Below are 17,558 nucleotides of genomic sequence, written 5' to 3'. Positions count from 1 at the left end.
AGTGGTTAAGAGCAGTAGTCTCGTAATCTGGTGAACCGGGTTCGCTTCCCCGCTCCTCCACATGCAGCTGCTGGGTGACCTTGGGCCAGTCACACTTCTCTGAAGTCTCTCAGCCTCACTCACCTCACAGAGTGTTTGTTGTGGGGGAGGAAGGGAAAGTAGATTGTTAGCCGCTTTGAGACTCCTTCGGGTAGTGATAAAGCGGGATATCAAATCCAAACTCTTCTTCTTGTGCAAAGTTTTGCGCAAGCAGATAGATATTGTGCACCAATGAAGTTGGTGTCAAACGCCATCATTGTAGGACTTCCCTTGTTTCCCGTTCAAATGCATATTCTGTGCCTGCGTAGCTGTTGCGTGCCCCTCCGACATCTTTGCTGAGTTTTTTGCCAAGACTCCAGAGTATGCAGCTCGGAGGATTCTTCAGGTTCAGAGGCCAGCATGCTGGAGGAAGAATGCATGTAATGAGTAACACTTGGCGTTCGTTCACTGCTAGGGATGGCCTGGCCTTCAGTGCTATGAAGCAGCTGAAAATGCATAGGCCATAGGGAATCTCGATGGTAATATTTTCAGGATTTTCTTGGCATGGAGTCAGACAGCTGAGAACGGAATATTCTTATGACAGTTTGATGCAATGGCTTCATTATGCAAAAGATGTAGATCAACAATCTTCCCTGACACCCACAACAATCTGCCAAGATTTTCGATAGATTTATTAGTTGTTATTACTCTGATGCCGTAGTGAGCTGGGTTTTTTAAAAAATATATTTTTTTAAAAAAATCGCTTCCTTTCCCCTGAAACATCTGATAATGGTACACAGAACATAGTGGTGCTGGTGTAATGCACAGAGAATTTTAGGCTTTGATCCATAGGTACCCTTCTGGACCCAGGAGGTAACATCTGCTCAAGGAAGAGCTTTTTTTGGTTCTTTTCATGAGAGCCTCGTGTGAGGAAAGGGAAACTAGATCCAATTTCGTTTTTCCTCTCAGGGCTGGCTCAGTACAGTTTGCTGCCCAAAGCAGCAAATGTTCCCTCTCTCACTTTCTCCCTCAGTCAAGATGCAAAGTACGCAAGTCTAGCAGAAAAATCCCACAAGCACTTCTCCTTGGGAGTCCAGATACAATATAAATAAATTAGTTTGCTGTCCTTTCATGTCAGCCCAAATCAGCTGCCTGAGGCCACCGCTTCACTCTGCCCAATGGTGGAGCCAGCCCTTCTCCTGCTTTCTGGCCTATATGTGTAGCAGAATGTGGTGGTAGAAACATGAGAGGGTTGAATAGACTGCAAAACGTTAGGCTACAGTTGAGGAAGCCATTTTTTTCTTGTTTTTAAAAAAGCACTTTATGATTAAAAGCCAATACAGTGTTTTTCAAACAGAGGGCTGGGATCCAACCTTTCAGGTGGGTTTTAGTGACACATCCTGCCCAGAGCTTCCTCACTTGCCTTATCGACCTCCTGGACATGTCATCACCTTTGGCTGGACCACTGCAAGCATCAGCAAATTGCATGCTGAATTAAGGGAAGGGATGGAAGGAAGGAAGGGGCAGAGGAAGTGTTGAAAGAAATGAGAGATGAAAGGTTGTTGCTGCCACTGTTGTTGCTAATAAACAAATTAAAAAGTGATAATTACAATTAAAGGAATAAGAGCGTCAAGCTATTATAAGAGGAAGAAAGCAATACAAAAGGAACCAGGGAGGAGGAATGAAATAAAATAGCAGGATTTTTTTTTCATGTGCGGGGTGTGTGGGTGTGTGTGAGATGGGGAATTAGATGCAAGTTGAGTGTGAAAGGAGAGTAGGAGAAGAAATTACAGAAGATAGGTAAAAATACTTTGAGAGGCAGGTGAGGGTGGGAAGGAAGAATTATGAAACAACTTAGTCTTTCGATCAGCAATTTCTGCCTAAATTCGGGAAAGGGCAGGCATCTACTTAGCTTGAGGAAAGCTGAGTTTTGGAACCCCTTACCACAAGGAAAATGCATTTCCAAAGATTGGTTAGATATCAGCAGAGAATGATTTCAGCAACTGCCAACTGATTAGGTCTCCATCTGCCACCATTTTGTGTCCTTGAACCACCATTTTGTCACTAGTGGGCCTCAGCAATTTTCTTTTTTTAAAATACATTTTTATTGGTTTTTTTAACATATCATTTCCAAGAACCATTTAACGTAACTTCTTATCTTATACACTATTTTAGACTTCCATCAACAACTTCTGAAGATTTTCCGTTCTTTATCACTTGTTCTGTGTTTCTTAATTTCTCTATTACTTTTAATTATCCTTAACTGATAATTCTCATCATAGTCTTTCTTGCAATATTTCAAATAGTTCTCCTTACAGAACTTCTTGCGGTCCTACTAGCGTTATCTGTTTATTGCATTTGCTTTTCAAATAGTTCAGATATTTACTCCAGTATGTGGGGGATTAAAAACATGATTCCTGCACCACAGCCTCAAGTAGTTGGGTCCATTCTACCACTGCAGTTTTTGGCATCTCATTCTGGCCCATGTGCAAACCAGGCCATATCATCCCCATAGTAGCAAGTCAGGCTAAAGTGGAGAAGAATGTAAGCAACACCCATTAACTAAGTAATGGAGATAAGGGTGAAGACAGAAACGCTATTAAGTGTCAGGGGCGAATTCACTGTTCTCTGAGGTAGTTTCTTAAAAAACAAACAGCACAGATGGACCTCTGTTTTTTCACCAAACAGAGCATTCTGAGAGCAAGTGGAGAGTATGCTGTTGGAGGGAATAAGGCAGGAAGTTCAAATTTCAACTTGCTAAACAGCTTATGACAGTCCATTATCCCCATCGTCTTTGTTGTTGTTTAGTCGTTTAGTCATGTCCGACTCTTCGTGACCCCATGGAGAAGAGCACGCCAGTCACTCCTGTCTTCCACTGCCTCCCGCAGTTTGGTCAAACTCATGCTGGTAGCTTCGACAACACTGTCCAACCATCTCGTCCTCTGTCGTCCCCTTCTCCTTGTGCCCTCAATCTTTCCCAACATCAGGGTCTTTTCCAGGGAGTCTTCTCTTCTCATGAGGTGGCCAAAGTATTAGAGCCTCAGCTTCAGGATCTGTCCTTCCAGTGAGCACTCAGGGCTGATTTCCTTCAGAATCGATAGGTTTGATCTTGCAGGACTCTCAAGAGTCTCCTCCAGCACCAGAATTCAAAAGCATCAATTATTCGGCGATCAGCCTTCTTTATGGTCCAGCTCTCACTTCCATACATCACTACTGGGAAAACCATAGCTTTAACTATACGGACCTTTGTTGGCAAGGTGATGTCTCTGCTTTTTAAGATGCTATCTAGGTTTGTCATTGCTATCCCCATCATCTACAATATTGCAATATCAGCATTTGACTACCTTACAGGGCTGTTCGAAAGATTACTGGAAATCATAGCATGGGCATAAGGCTTGGTGATTTGAGGTTTCATGCAACTGTTTAGGTTAACTGATTGTCTTAGAAACCCTGGTCCTATCCCCTGGAAATAGAGCATATGATCCAAACTAGGGTTACATGAAAACAGTCTGCTACAATTCTCCACATTGTTTGCAAGTGGCAAAGTTGCAGGGGAGGGTGGAAGATTTCACAGATAATTCCTGAGGGAGGGAAAGTGAAATTCCCTTCTCATACACCCCTCTTCTCGGAAATTTTGGGTCAAGCTCTGAATGAAGCTCTGTTATTCATCTTGGCAGAGGAGGAGAGGAATGAAAGGAGAAGGGATCAAGGCCACAGCTTCCTTCAACAAAATTAAAATGCAATATTAGAACCTGATATTAAAATATCAGTATACCTGAAGGAGCATCTCCACCCCCATCGCTCAGCCCGGACACGGAGGTCCAGCTCCGAGGGCCTTCTGGCGGTTCCCTCTCTGTGAGAAGCGAGGTTACAGGGAACCAGGCAGAGGGCCTTCTCGGTAGTGGCGCCTGCCCTGTGGAATGCCCTCCCATCAGATGCCAAGGAAATAAACAACTATCTGACTTTTAGAAGACATTTGAAGGCAGCCCTGTTTAGAGAAGTTTTTAATGACTGATGTTTTAATGTATTTTTAATATTTTGTTGGAAGCTTCCCCAGAGTGGCTGGGGTATAATAATAATAATAATAATAATAATAATAATAATAATAATAATAAATCTTATTATTACCTATGTTCAAGTGGGGATACTAGTATGGCCATTTCACTGAACATTCCCCAGGAGAGGACTAAAACTGTCCAATAGTTCAGGGGAAGTTTGATAAAGAAAACTACAACCAGAAACTTGTTTGAAGGTTCTTTTCTGAGAATGTTTGGCCCAGCTCTAATCCAAACCACCCATGCTTGTTTGCTTCTGCTGCAAGGATGAAGATTTGTTCTGCATTGTTTACCCTGTCCTTTTCTGTATCTTTCAAAACGGCTGCATGACACACACATGCCAAATTTGATGTGAGTGTGGCTGAGGCCTTTTTCTTCCCATTTTTTAAAAAACACCTTCTAAGATGGCTGAATGTTTAGGTAAAGGTAAAGGGACCCCTGACCATTAGGTCCAGTCGTAGCCAACTCTGGGGTTGCCGCGCTCATCCCACTTTATTGGCCGAGGGAGCCAGCGTACAGCTTCCGGGTCATGTGGCCAGCATGACTAAGCCGCTTCTGGCGAACCAGAGCAGCGCACGGAAACGCCGTTTACCTTCCTGCTGGAGCGGTACCTATTTATCTTCTTGCACTTTGACATGCTTTGGAACTGCTAGGTTGGCAGGAGGAGGGACCGAGCAATAGGTGCTCACCCCATTGCGGGGATTCGAACTGCCAACCTTCTGATCGGCAAGTCCTAGGCTCTGTGGTTTAACCCACAGCGCCACCCGCGTCCCCACGGCTGAATGTTTACATTGTTTTTAATAATAAGTCAGTACAACATTGTCACTGCTGCATTTCCTCTGTGTTGACTCAGACTGCTATTTCACGTACACTTAGTTGGGAGGAAGGTGTACATAAGTATGCAATTCTTTTCTTTTTTTCAAACAAAAACCCTCATGAAAATCCACCAGCTTTTTAAGCATGCACATTTCCTAATAAACACTTTTGTGTATGCAGTTTTGCCCAACATGCACATTGTGCAATGAATTTTTCTTCATGCAACACATTTTCGTATTTTATTTTCACTAATATATGCATTTCCCTCACGTATTTGCATTTTTGTGAATGATTTATCTGGCTGGACAGCTGTCTCTCAAAATTTGGAGAAGCGCACATTTCGAAGGATTGTTATGCTTTGCTTTGCATACTGTTTCGAGAAGCATGAATTGGAGCAGGTTGATATTGAAAAGTGAACTGAACTGAATTTACCACCCACCCTTTTGAAAAACCAGTATAAACAAGTGAACAGATTAGCAGGACTTGAATAAATTCAGCAGTATAAGAGGAAGTAGGAGATAACTAGTAAGAACAGTAGAACTTTGTAACTTGGAATACATGGAGGAGAGGGAAAAGAAAAGATAACAGAGAAGTCTTTAGGTGTTTTATTTTGTTTCTTTAGTTTGTTGTGGTTTTGTTTTTACATTTCTTATATTCTTTACCTATTCTTTTTGAATTGTATGTAAAAACGCAAATAAAAATTACTTTTTTAAAAAAATGAATTTACCCCACCCACCCAAAAAACCCCCCAACCCCTCAACGTGGGAGTATGTACTCGTGAAATCTGCACAGCTGCCTTCAGAGTAAATGTGGATACCCTTCGGATGGCCCCATAGTTTAAGAGAAATTCTGCCGAGCGTCCTCAACTAAAGGCATTGCTTGGAAGAGAGCATTTGTGCAGTCACAACAGACTGTCCTTTGATCCTCCAGATTAGAGAACCTAAAACGTGAAAGCAAAGCTCCAAGTAGGCCAAATTGGACTATAAAAGGTGAGGAGAGGAGCTGGCCGATTTGCGGAATGTCAATATAAGAGTAGCAAATGTTTCAGCAGGTTTGCCTAGTCTCGGTTCAAGATGTTCCTTGTTTACTACCGGAGAGATAATTAACCAAATGCTTCGGACAAACAATCCAGTAAGTATTCCAGGGGACTTCTCAAAGGGCACTCGCTCTTTTTCAACTCCGTTTCCTTCCTGTCGGATATGACCCATCAACGTGCGTACTTTATCCCCATTATAGATATCCCTCATTACAATGTTGTAACATAAAGTCAGTGTTATCTTGCTTTTTTTTTTTTTTAAAAAAAGTGGCAGCCGTACAGACTTATCACCTCATTGCCCGGTAGCAATTGAAAAAATAACCCCTTTCCAAAAACAATAACAAGAACCAAGACTTCATTCTCTGCTGGCATTGAGGTTGTTCTTCTGAAACAATGAATATATAAGATGTGTCAGAGAGATGCCCACCTCATACTGAACCTTTTCACTCCACTTATGAACCTGCCTACCTCCATTTGCCTCTGGTTCCCTCCTCTGAGCTCACCCACCAACCTGCTTGTTTGCCCCCTGCCCCCCGCCAGCTTGGCCAAATCATAGCTCAGGCAAACTTCAGAGGAACAAGCGGGGCAGGAGAAGGCACCTCCACAGCAACCTTCCTGCTCTGATGCATCTTCCCTTCTCCTCGACCTCCTTTGCTAATGAGGCTAAAATGACATTATCAGTGTGAGGTGTGCAGTAACAGCAGGGCAAGGTGGCTTCTGGGAAGCTGCCCCAGCCTGTCCTTGCTGCTCTTCTGTGACTTGCCTAAACCACCTGCTTCCTTGCTCACCTGCATGTCTAGGAAAACTGCCTGCTGCTCTGCCATCTTGCAGCAGTCCATCTGACCACCTGTTGGTGGCCGTGGGAACTGCAGCATGACCACGTCCTTACAATCTTATTATATACTAATTAAGGATTGCACGGGGCGATCCTATACATGTCTACTGAGAAGTTCGCCCCATTGAGTTCAACAGGATTGCTTCCCAGGCAACATTGCAGTCTTAAATGCATGGATATATGCACAACATTTCTTAATGGGTAAGAGAGTTGAGTTATAAACCAGAGACTGGTTCTAGGAGAAATCAAGAACACTTTTTCTACTGAACTTCCTTCTAAAAGCGGAAGTGCTAAGGGCGTAATCCTTGAACAAGCCTGATTTGAGACATCCTTCATTTCCAGTAAAGGTACTAAGCATTTGTCCTAGACCAGTATTTGACTGAATTTGCATTTTGGTTATATTTGTATGGAGATCTGACTCAATTCTTCTATTCTGTTTTCTTTCTTTTTCTTTCTTTCTTTTTTAAAAAACCCTCATTTAATCCAGGACTCAAAAGATAGCAATCATGTCAGCAATGGTAGTGTTTTCATAGTTTTGAAGTTTGCTGATTTGGCAGTATTAGGAAAAGCTTGACTGGGCTAAGTTGTCAGACCAAAGGAGAGATGACAGATTGCTCCAGATCTCTGGAATCATAACACTATGGTTCCCCTGTATATCTCCGGCAGAGAAGCAATCGATCCATTCCAGAGGCATGCTGAATATTTTTTTTTCTTGGCTCCAATTTGGCAGAAACAAATCCTGAAATCCATTTGTGCTATTCAGCACAAAGCAAGGCAATTATTACGTTTATCTGAAGCAAGTCCAACATTTGCTCCTCAAATACATGATTGACTTTGATCTCTTCACTCAGTGTACACAAATCCTTCAATGCATATGTTTGGTGGCTAATACCATTTTCCAGGCTCAGACCCTAACCTTGCCTGATTCCAGTACTTCAACTTCTGATCATTGGGGTTGCAGAACTCTTCACTCATTGCCTCCAAACCCAGATATTTAGCAGAAAATACACAGTTTTGTTATTTTTTAAAAAGCAAGACACATCAGGAGACTTTTTATTTCAAGCTTAACTTCACATATGATTACAACCACTTAGGATTTGATGAAATTTAAGTAGAGGAGGAAACAGCCAGCCGTGGAAGCAGATCCTTACAGGCCTAACATGTTTGGCTGTCTCTCCAGCCATGGTTGGCAGCCCTGATGCAGTTACAATTTCATGCATGATGTGCTGGACTGATTTTCAAATAACAGTCAAAAGGAGCCTTCACGTTTGACTATATTATACTTATTGTAACAGTCTTATATACAGGGTTGTGTATACTCTGTGCTAAACAAAGAGACAAGCCAGGTACATTATGTGGCCAGGCAATCAAACTTCTGCTTGAAGAACAGCTAGATTCTGCAACCTGTGTATGTTATGGACAGTTGCATGAATTTTCCGTTGTTCACAAAATATATTCTGCATTTTGTTCTTGTTGCTATTTTCTATTTGATTGGGCCTTTTGAGTATAACTGGCATTATTTTAAATGGTTCTACACCTTTTGCTGTCTCCTTTATTGCTTTTACATCTGATTTTGTGATCATCTTTTTATTTTTACAGAGTTCCACTGCTGAGTATGCAAAACTGTATCGCTATTGGCTATGTGCTCCCATATAGTGATGTGATAATTTTTTTTTTGCATAAATATAGTTTTGCTAGTCATAAATGAGCCAGGCCAATGAAGCTCCCCCAAATACTGAGACCCCACCCCCCAAAAACACACCTGGCTCCTTCTTTGACCTCTAATATTTCAGTTGGCATTTCACCCTTTTAAGCATTCTTTCATAGCTGTAAAGGCCACAAACTTACTTTTCAACAAGAAAAAAAATTGGGAAGAGGCTTAATTTATTCTGCACTCCCACAGAAATCGTGTCCTCCTCACAGAGAGCACGTGTTGCAGTGAGATCATCAGGATCTCATCGCTTGCATGGGTGGGAGCGATTGGATAGCCACAGCAACCCAATTGGTGGTCCCTTGGTTGCTGGGGTAATTCTGGCCATTGGGATTGTTCATGCATTAACCGAGGGACCTATATGTACCGTTGCACATTGCGCTGAGCTTCCTCTTTTCACCTAGTGCATTGGATCACCCGCCCACCCTCCCAATATTTAGGGTCCATTTTGACCTTGTTAGGCCGTCGTGGGTCGGCTGTTTTGGGGACAGGGGCCCGGTAGGAATTTCCCCATTTGGCGAATTGGCTGGTGCCACTTGGGTTTCACCTGCCGCGTAGCAAATCGTCACAACTTCGTAAGGTTTGGCGGTTAGGCATTGGTTCAATGTGGAGGGGAGGTTGTCACACCTGCCCCTCCAATGCACAATGTTTTTGCCCGATCCGCTTCCAGGGGTTAGGGCCACACCAGAGCCCCTGGGAGCACTTGAGGGTAAGCTTGAGACTGCGCCTGGTCCAATGCTCCCCCACAATGTTAACTGTACAGTGGTACCTCGGGTTACAGACGCTTCAGGTTACATACGCTTCAGGTTACAGACTCTGCTAACCCAGAAATAGTACTTCAGGTTAAGAACTTTGCTTCAGGATGAGAACAGAAATCGTGCTCCGGCGGTGCGGCAGCAGCGGGAGGCCCATTAGCTAAAGTGGTGCTTCAGGTTAAGAACAGTTTCAGGTTAAGTACGGACCTCCGGAACGAATTAAGTACTTAACCCGAGGTACCACTGTACTGACCTTTGCTGGTGTCCAGTTGTCAGTGCTGCCCTGCTGAGGTCAGGGGCAGCTAGTCGGGAACCAATGCCTAAACAAACCACTCACAATCTGTAATCAATAAAGTTGTGGCCAAAATTATCTCAACAACCTTAAACTAAATTCTGTGTCAATTGTGTCTTTATTTATTGGGGGGAGGTCTTGGGATCTTAACACGCAATCATGGCATACAAGCAGCCCTTCTTATTAGAATAAATGGCTCAGGATGGGAATACCTCAATGACCTCCTCTCTCCATATGAACCTACTCAGACCCTGAGATCATCTTCTGAGGCCCTTCTTCATGTGCCTCCTCCATGAGCGGTCCGGAGGGTGGCAACACAAGAATAGGGTCTTCTCTGCAGTGGCTCCCCATTTCTGGAATGCTCTCCCCAGGGAAGTTCACCTGGCGCCTGCATTATATACCTTTAGGCACCAGGCAAAACTGTTCTTCTTCAACTAGGCCTTTGGCTAATTGACATCCCATGCCCTTTTAAAATGTGTTGGGGAGGTGGGGAGTTATTGGGTTGCTCTTGTTTTTGTTTTTATCGTGTATTTTGCATTTTGATTTCATGCTGCGAACTGTCCTGAGATCTGCGGGTATAGGGCAGTATACAAATTTTAATAAGGAAAAGATAATAACGTAATAAACAAGACCAAATCGTCCCAGTCTTCCTCTCCTTCTATAGAACCAGTTATAGGAATGGGCACTGCCATTGATGTTCCCAGAATGAAGTGTATTTTGGTCAACTGGCTGTGTGAACCATTTGCCATTTTGGTTGACTTTCTCTTCCTATTTCATTTTCAGCCGGACGGCACCAGCAAAGAATGTGTCTTCATTGAGAAGGTCCTAGAGAACAACTATACGGCGCTGATGTCGGCAAAGTACACGGGCTGGTACGTCGGCTTCACCAAAAAGGGAAGGCCCCGGAAAGGGCCCAAGACACGGGAGAACCAGCAAGACGTTCATTTTATGAAAAGATACCCAAAGGGTCAAGTGGAATTACAGAAACCTTTCAAGTATACGACAGTGACCAAGAGGACTAGGAGAATACGACCCACCAACCCCAGTTAAAAGATAGACAAAGACAGTGTCATGCAAATGGACTACAAAAGATAGACTGTTCCAGAGAAATATTTTTACACTAAAAATAAGGGAGAAGCTCTATTTTTGTACATTGTGTTGATTTTTTTTTTTAAAAAAAAGACTGGATTGAAAAAGAAAAGAAAAGAAAAACCCACTGGGGAAGCTGTAAAAGATTTATTGTGACTTGAAGACAAACAAAAATGAATGGCTCTATTTAAATTGACTTCCCCCCTTCCCCTCCCCCTTCTGTGGATTGACATATAGGTGCTTAATTCTCTTTTTGGAATGGGTGACTTTTCCAAGCCAATCCCTAGGGAACGAGTTCACCTTAAAACAAGAGTAGAAACCAAAACCACAAACCAAAGAAAACCAACGCTCACCTTTCCCAAAGTCCCCGAAACAACTTGGATAATTCTCTGGTGTTGCGGTGATCTCTTTTTATTGTCTGCTGCGATCTTGAACGAGACAAGATGGTCTGCAAATCAGTCATTGAGCTTCCGTAGAGGGCTCAGTACCTCAGTCCTTTGTAACCCTTTCTGACGACATAAGGTGTCACGGCTCTGTGATCCTGCAATTGTTTCGCTCACTTCTGGAGAATGCTGCTATCGACCTTCAAGTGACTAAGTAAAATAACCTAATACACCAATGATAAGGGAATATTTTAAAACCAGCTCTATTATATATATAAATATATATTATATATATAAGCTATTTATTTCACCTCTCTGTATATTGCAGTTCCATGAACCAAGTATTACTGCCTCAACAATTAAAAAAAGAATTATTTAAAACACATACATGTATTACTGCTGTTCACCTCTCCCTCCCGCAACCTCAGCTTTTCACTGAACGACACTTGCCGCCTGGGGTTGAGTTCACGGGGATTAGGTTATCCAGACTAGAGTTCAGAATTTATTATCAGACGTGCCAGGAGCTCAGTTGCTCTTTTCCTGGATTGTAGAATGGGTTTTTTATTTTTCATTTTCAAATTCTGTAATTTTGACTTCCTGCAAAATGTCCTGCCTTGTCGAAGTATGGGCGGAGTTTAAAAATGCGGCATGCGAAGGATTCTTGTTTTGTGAATTTGCTCTCGCAGACACCTTGTTTTGCCTGTGCCAAGCTGCCCTGGGCGCAACATGGTATTAAATGCTTAGCAGGGTTGTGGGATTCACTCATATGGCATTCCTTCAGTTGCCCTAGGTGGGTTCTTGGGCAGCCAGAGGTGGCTTGATTCCTCTGTCTGAGCTGGAGCCAACCAGTGTTGGGAAGAACTGTCATTAAGAACAGGAGACGCTGTTGGAGGGTTGTGTTAAATCGACTCCGCCAACTAAATGTGTGTTAAGATGCTCAGCGTGTCAGTCGTTGCCACCTTCTGCAAATGGCTGCCAGTTCTCCACCCCATTCTGGGAAGACATTTACGGGGATATAAGCGCCATTGGGGGTGGGTGGGGCAAATCACTTGCCTCTGAGTGTAAATGTATTTAGGATTGACGCGAAAGTCCAGCGTAAGCTGTATAGTCCATATGTAAGCTATAATGGGGAGTGCACTAGAACCAGCCGTGTCCCTAAGACGGGGGCAAAGGGACAGCCAGACTAGGTGACAAAGGGGTTGGGAAAGCTATTGTGCTTACCTTTGGAAGTTTATGTACTTTGTTTGAAATGCACTCTTAGTCAAAAGCCTTTTAAAATAAACTTTATTTTCCTTAAATAAGAATAAAAAAAGATATTTGTGATTGTTCAGAATACATATGTGGCGTTAGCAATTCTCCTAGCAAAGAGAGAAAAGTTGTTGTATCAGGGAAACTATTCACTGACCCCTGGATGGTTAAGTCCAATTAAAGGTGACTATGGGGTTGTGGCGCTCATCTCGCTTTCAGGCCGAGGGAGCCGGTGTTTGTCCACAGACAGCTTTCTGGGTCATGTGGCCAGCATGACTAAACTGCTTCTGGTGCAACGGAACATCGTGACAGAAACCAGAGCACACGGAAACGCCATTTATCTTCCTGCCACAGCAGTACCTATTTATCTACTTGCATTGGTGTGATTCTGAACTGCTAGGTTGGCAGAAGCTGGAACAGAGCAACGGGAGCTCACCCCATCACGGGGATTTGAACTGCTGACCTTCTGATTGGTGAGCCCAAGAGGCTCAGTGGGTTAGACCACAGTGACTTCCTTCCTGTCTCATATTCTCACCTCTCTTTTCCAAGGTCTTCAGGTGATTTCCCACCCCAAATTATGGTTTCCCTCTCTTCACACCGATGCAACAGTGGCAATTGATATGTAAAAAAAGGTTTCTGTACCTGATTTGGCTATAATGCAAGCCCCCAAACCACCAATGTAAGGGCTGTGGGTTTGGTGGGAAGTCCACATCCAGAAGGTGGTCCACGCATGGTGGTACTGCTGCAATAGTGGAAGAGGTAGAGTTGCTTGGCCACCTACGTGGCAGCAGAATAATTACGTTGGAAACTTCAGGATGACTGATCAGGGGTCAAAGGAGAAGGGGGTAAGGAAGAAAGGCAAACTGAGACTCGTACATTGCCTTTGTGATGATACTGTTGCAGTGACATGGGCCATAGCTTGGTCGCAGAGCTCATGCTTTGAAGGCAAAGTCAATGTTGAGGTTGACTAGGCATCTCTGATTGAATGACTCTTAAGCAGCATGGCTGGAAAAGACCTCTGCCCAAGACCATGGAGTGTTGCTGTCAGTTTGGACTACACAACACTGGGGAAAACAGACCAATGGTCTATCTTGATAGGTAGCTGCTACTTCACCTTCCTCTTGGGCTAGATGGGTAAAAGCCATCACCTCCCTTCCTGTCTCATGTGGTTCTTCTATTATTAGGTCCATCCAAATCCTAACAACCTCAGCTAGGGTATATGCCAGAGGTGTATATGCAGGGGTGTAGGAAAGGGGGGAGCGGGGACGGGTCGCTCCAGGTGCCATCATGGAGGGGGGTGACAAATGATCAAGAAACAATTTCTGCCCTACTAGGGTGATTCATAATTTTTTTTTTAATGCCTGCTCCAAAGGTCTTATCTTACTACACTAGGGATTATATAGCTACATATGAAATTTCATGTCATGCATATCAGTTAATAACTTGACCCTCCTCCACGAAAATAGCTGTTTATTTGGCCATTTTCCTACGTCCATGAAGGCTGAAATTTCAACAAAGCACGTGCCTTTGCTAGACTCTTTTCGGGCATATGCTAAAAGCATTCTTCTTTAGGCAAGCATACCTAGATGCTTAGGAAGTTGAAGTAATTTTAATCTTGATATTTTAGCTTTTGTATGTTTTAAAGTAGGATCGTTGATTTTTCTTGATTTTACTGCTGTGGTGTGTTTTTTTGTTTTGGTAAAGCACATTGCAGGTTTTTTAAAAAATAAATTTTAATTAAATAAATAAACAAACAACAAATATAAATAAAATAACACAAGCCAAAACACAATCCATCCTGTAGATTTAAGTATCTGTCCATAGTCACCTACTTGTTATCAGAGGCTCAGAATCCACATGCCTTTGTAAGAAAATATGAAATAACGTAAAACCATTTTTGAAGGCCAAAAAAAATTAAAAGATAAAAATCAGTGGGGGGGCGGGTGACAATAAATTTTCTGCACCGGGTACCACCTGACCTTCCTATGCCTCTGGAGGGAGGTAGATGTTAATACAGAAAAATGGACCATCTGCCACTGCAATAATCTGAAGGGATGGGGGAGATATTCAAAAAAGAGACTAGACTCTCCAGTGCTGATTTCCCCAACTAGATTCAGTGAAATAAAGGTGGCATTAGCAGAGTGGCTTGGAACTGAAGCAGTTATTGTGCTGAAAACAAATATGAATCGATTGACGCTGACAGGGCAGAGGAGAAAGTGAGGTGTGTAGGTACCCCTCTGTCCTTAGGTTCTGTGAGTGCAGCAGAATGGGCAGAGCTTTCTTCTCTGTTCTGATTCCTTGGCTTGGGTGAATTTGAAGCATTTTGGGAGGAAAACATTTGGTTGTATCTAAAGGAGCCTGGTGTGAATGGACAGACATTTCGACTATGTGAGACAGCCCCCCCCCCCCAAATTCCTGCAGTTCCTCCATCCTGATCCAGCACCCAACCCCAGGATTTTCCTCAAGGTTCTCTGACCTCCAAGGGAGGAGTTTTTTTTGGGGGGGGGAGGAAGACACAAGATGCTGCACTGGGGTGGGAAAAGCAAGAACATACTGATATTCCAGAACAACTCTGCGTGTACAACATTGGATGCAACCCATTCTAAAGAAACGAAATAACAGGAGTGGGTGAGAATGTTTGATGGGCTGTCACATAAAAGACAAAGCGAATTTGTTCTCTGATGCTCCAGAGAGGTTCAAATTGCAAGGAAGGGGATTTCAGCTAAACATGAGCAAGAATTTCCAGATGATACAGGTGGGCATCGTAGGTGGGCAACTTCTCTTTTAAAACCCCTAACCAAGGAGTGTTTGCCGCCTTCGAACTGCTAGGTTGGCAGGAGCAGGGACCGAGCAACGGGAGCTCACCCCGTCGCGGGGATTCGAACCACCGACCTTCTGATCGGCAAGTCGTAGGCTCTGTGGTTTAACCCACAGCGCCACCCGTGTCCCTAAGGTAAGTTAGTATCATTCCCATGAATGCATGGAGGAGAACTGGCTTCCGAAGGCATCTCTTGGCAACGAGCTCCCATCCTCCCAAATTTAAAATGTTCTACAGTGCTTTGGCACCCATGTTGTATTCAGAAGATGTACTTTCCAAGGAGGGTCCTGTCACAGGTTTTGATCCCTTTCACTCCTTTTTTTGTTGTTGCAGCCATGTTGTCAGTCTTCATTCTCTCTTGCGGCTCTCTTTCCTGATGGAAGGCTGCCCTGCTGAGCTCCAGTGTACTTTCACAGGCCAGACAGAGCTTTAGGGCTCCAATTAATAAGCTCAAAGGCTTAAAAGTATAAATGCAGTGTCCCATTATAAGGGCGGGAAATAATCTAATCAAATTAACTACACACTTGAAACCTTTACAGGCATATATAAATATCTGAGCTGCTGCTATGCTTGGCATATACAAACAAAGAATGTCCTGGTTATTATTTTTCCATTGATTCATGTGTGTCATGACAGCATTGCTTGGGTAATGGTTCCCTGTTCAGCTTCCAAAGTCAACTCATGCCTCTTCCGCAGCTTCAGTTTGTGATTAGATGCTTATTTGGTACGCAGTGTCTGCTATCAAATCACCTACTTAGCATCCACATACGACCGAGACTGCCTACATACACAGGTTTTCACAAAATTGTCAATTAATCTGGAGCTTGAAAACTAGTGAGCAAGCATTTACAGCATAAAATAAGCCCAGCTCCTCACAATTCATTAACTACCTTGATCGTGTGTACAACAGAATGCGTGTAAGGATGTTGCTGTTGTTGTTGTTTAGTCGTTTAGTCGTGTCCAACTCTTCGTGACCCCATGGACCAGAGCACGCCAGGCACTCCTGTCTTCCACTGCCTCCCGCAGTTTGGTCAAACTCATGTTGGTAGCTTCGACAACACTATCCAACCATCTCGTCCTCTGTCATCCCCTTCTCCTTGTGCCCTCCATCTTTCCCAACATCAGGGTCTTTTCCAGGGAGTCTTCTCTTCTCATGAGGTGGCCAAAGTATTGGAGCCTCAACTTCAGGATCTGTCCTTCCAGTGAGCACTCAGGGCTGATTTCCTTCAGAATGGATAGCTTTGATCTTCTTGCAGTCCATGGGACTCTCAAGAGTCTCCTCCAGCAGCATAATTCAAAGGCATCAATTCTTCGGTGATCAGCCTTCTTTATGGTCCAGCTCTCACTTCCATACATCACTACTGGGAAAACCATAGCTTTTACTATACGGACCTTTGTTGGCAAGGTGATGTTGCTAATCACCTTTAAATGATTCTGAATTAGGCATTATGCTCTGGCAAATGGACACAAAAATGCTGGAAGGAAACCACCAAGGATTATTCCCTTGGTTATATAATTGTCTTGACTAGAGCTGAGTGGTACACTCTTTGAAAAGGGAGATTTCTCATGAGATAGGAAGAATCCACAGCTCAGATTACCGGTTGGAATGGCATTCAGGAGAACCTCTTCAGATGTGACAGCTTGATTTATATTCACCTCCTTCTAGTTCACAAGAAGCCCCCAAAGCCTTTTCTCTTCTCACAACAGATGAAGACCGTGGGTAAGTAGTCGATCCTTCCATGAAGAACAAGAGAGAATCCACGACCAGAAAGACGAGGAACACCAAGAAGACTGGAAGAAATTTAAAGACTATTTGAATAAGTATTGTAATATTAAAGATATGTAACCACTTGAAAGAAACAATTATGCCTAGGATTAAAATGGAATTAAATTTAGAAATAAGAAAATGTACGATAAGGAAAGCTATGTAATATGATTAGGACTGTGATATGGTTTTTTGAAACTCTGATATTGGAAACTGCTACATATAACTACTAAGAAATTCGGATGGAAGAGATTCGAGGAAGTCAAATACTATGTTTATGAAGACGGATGGTACTTAATTTTAATTAATTAAGTGGTAATATGTTGTATGTATCTTTTTCTTTCTTTCTCTTTTTCTCCTATTTTTTGTTTATTTTTATTATTGTTAATCTATTCTTTTTTTACTATGTTTATCTACTGAAAATAATAAATATTATTTGGAGGGGGGGAAAAGAACAAGAGGCAATGTAGGCGATAAAGTTTGAGAAATGAAAAAGTCTTCCACAATGCCAATATTCCCACCTGCCAGGTAGAACGGGGTTCTCATAAAGCTACAGAGCACACAGTTGCTGTGCTTTTCAGGGCTGACACAGCTCTATTTTCCCTATATAATATGTCTACGTTTCTTTGCAAAAAGTGAACACTCAAAAATGTTTCCTGCAGATAGTACAGAACAACTTGGGATAGCTGATTGTTAAAACCAGTGCTTTCCCCCCCTGCGGGGGGGGATGCAGGGGT

General features: G+C 43.0%; 1 protein-coding gene across 5 annotated transcripts in view; it reads left to right on the top strand.

Annotated features, from left to right (window-relative positions):
- The window catches only part of FGF18 (fibroblast growth factor 18), a 145,698-nt gene extending 134,325 nt beyond the window's left edge, over positions 1 to 11,373 (top strand). For all 5 annotated transcript variants that reach the window (XM_083606731.1, XM_083606734.1, XM_083606732.1 and 2 more), the window contains one exon: positions 10,302 to 11,373. In XM_083606731.1, coding sequence (XP_083462857.1) covers positions 10,302 to 10,568 — 267 coding nt within the window. In that variant the 3' untranslated portion in view covers positions 10,569 to 11,373. The remainder of the gene's footprint in view (positions 1 to 10,301) is intronic.
- Positions 11,374 to 17,558: the final 6,185 nt, after the last annotated feature.

This window comes from Podarcis filfolensis (assembly GCF_964270895.1).
Source record: "Podarcis filfolensis genome assembly, chromosome: 3".
Lineage (NCBI taxonomy): Eukaryota > Metazoa > Chordata > Lepidosauria > Squamata > Lacertidae > Podarcis > Podarcis filfolensis.
The sequence above is the reverse complement of the archived record's forward strand: the minus strand, read 5'-3'. Positions and strand labels throughout refer to the sequence as shown.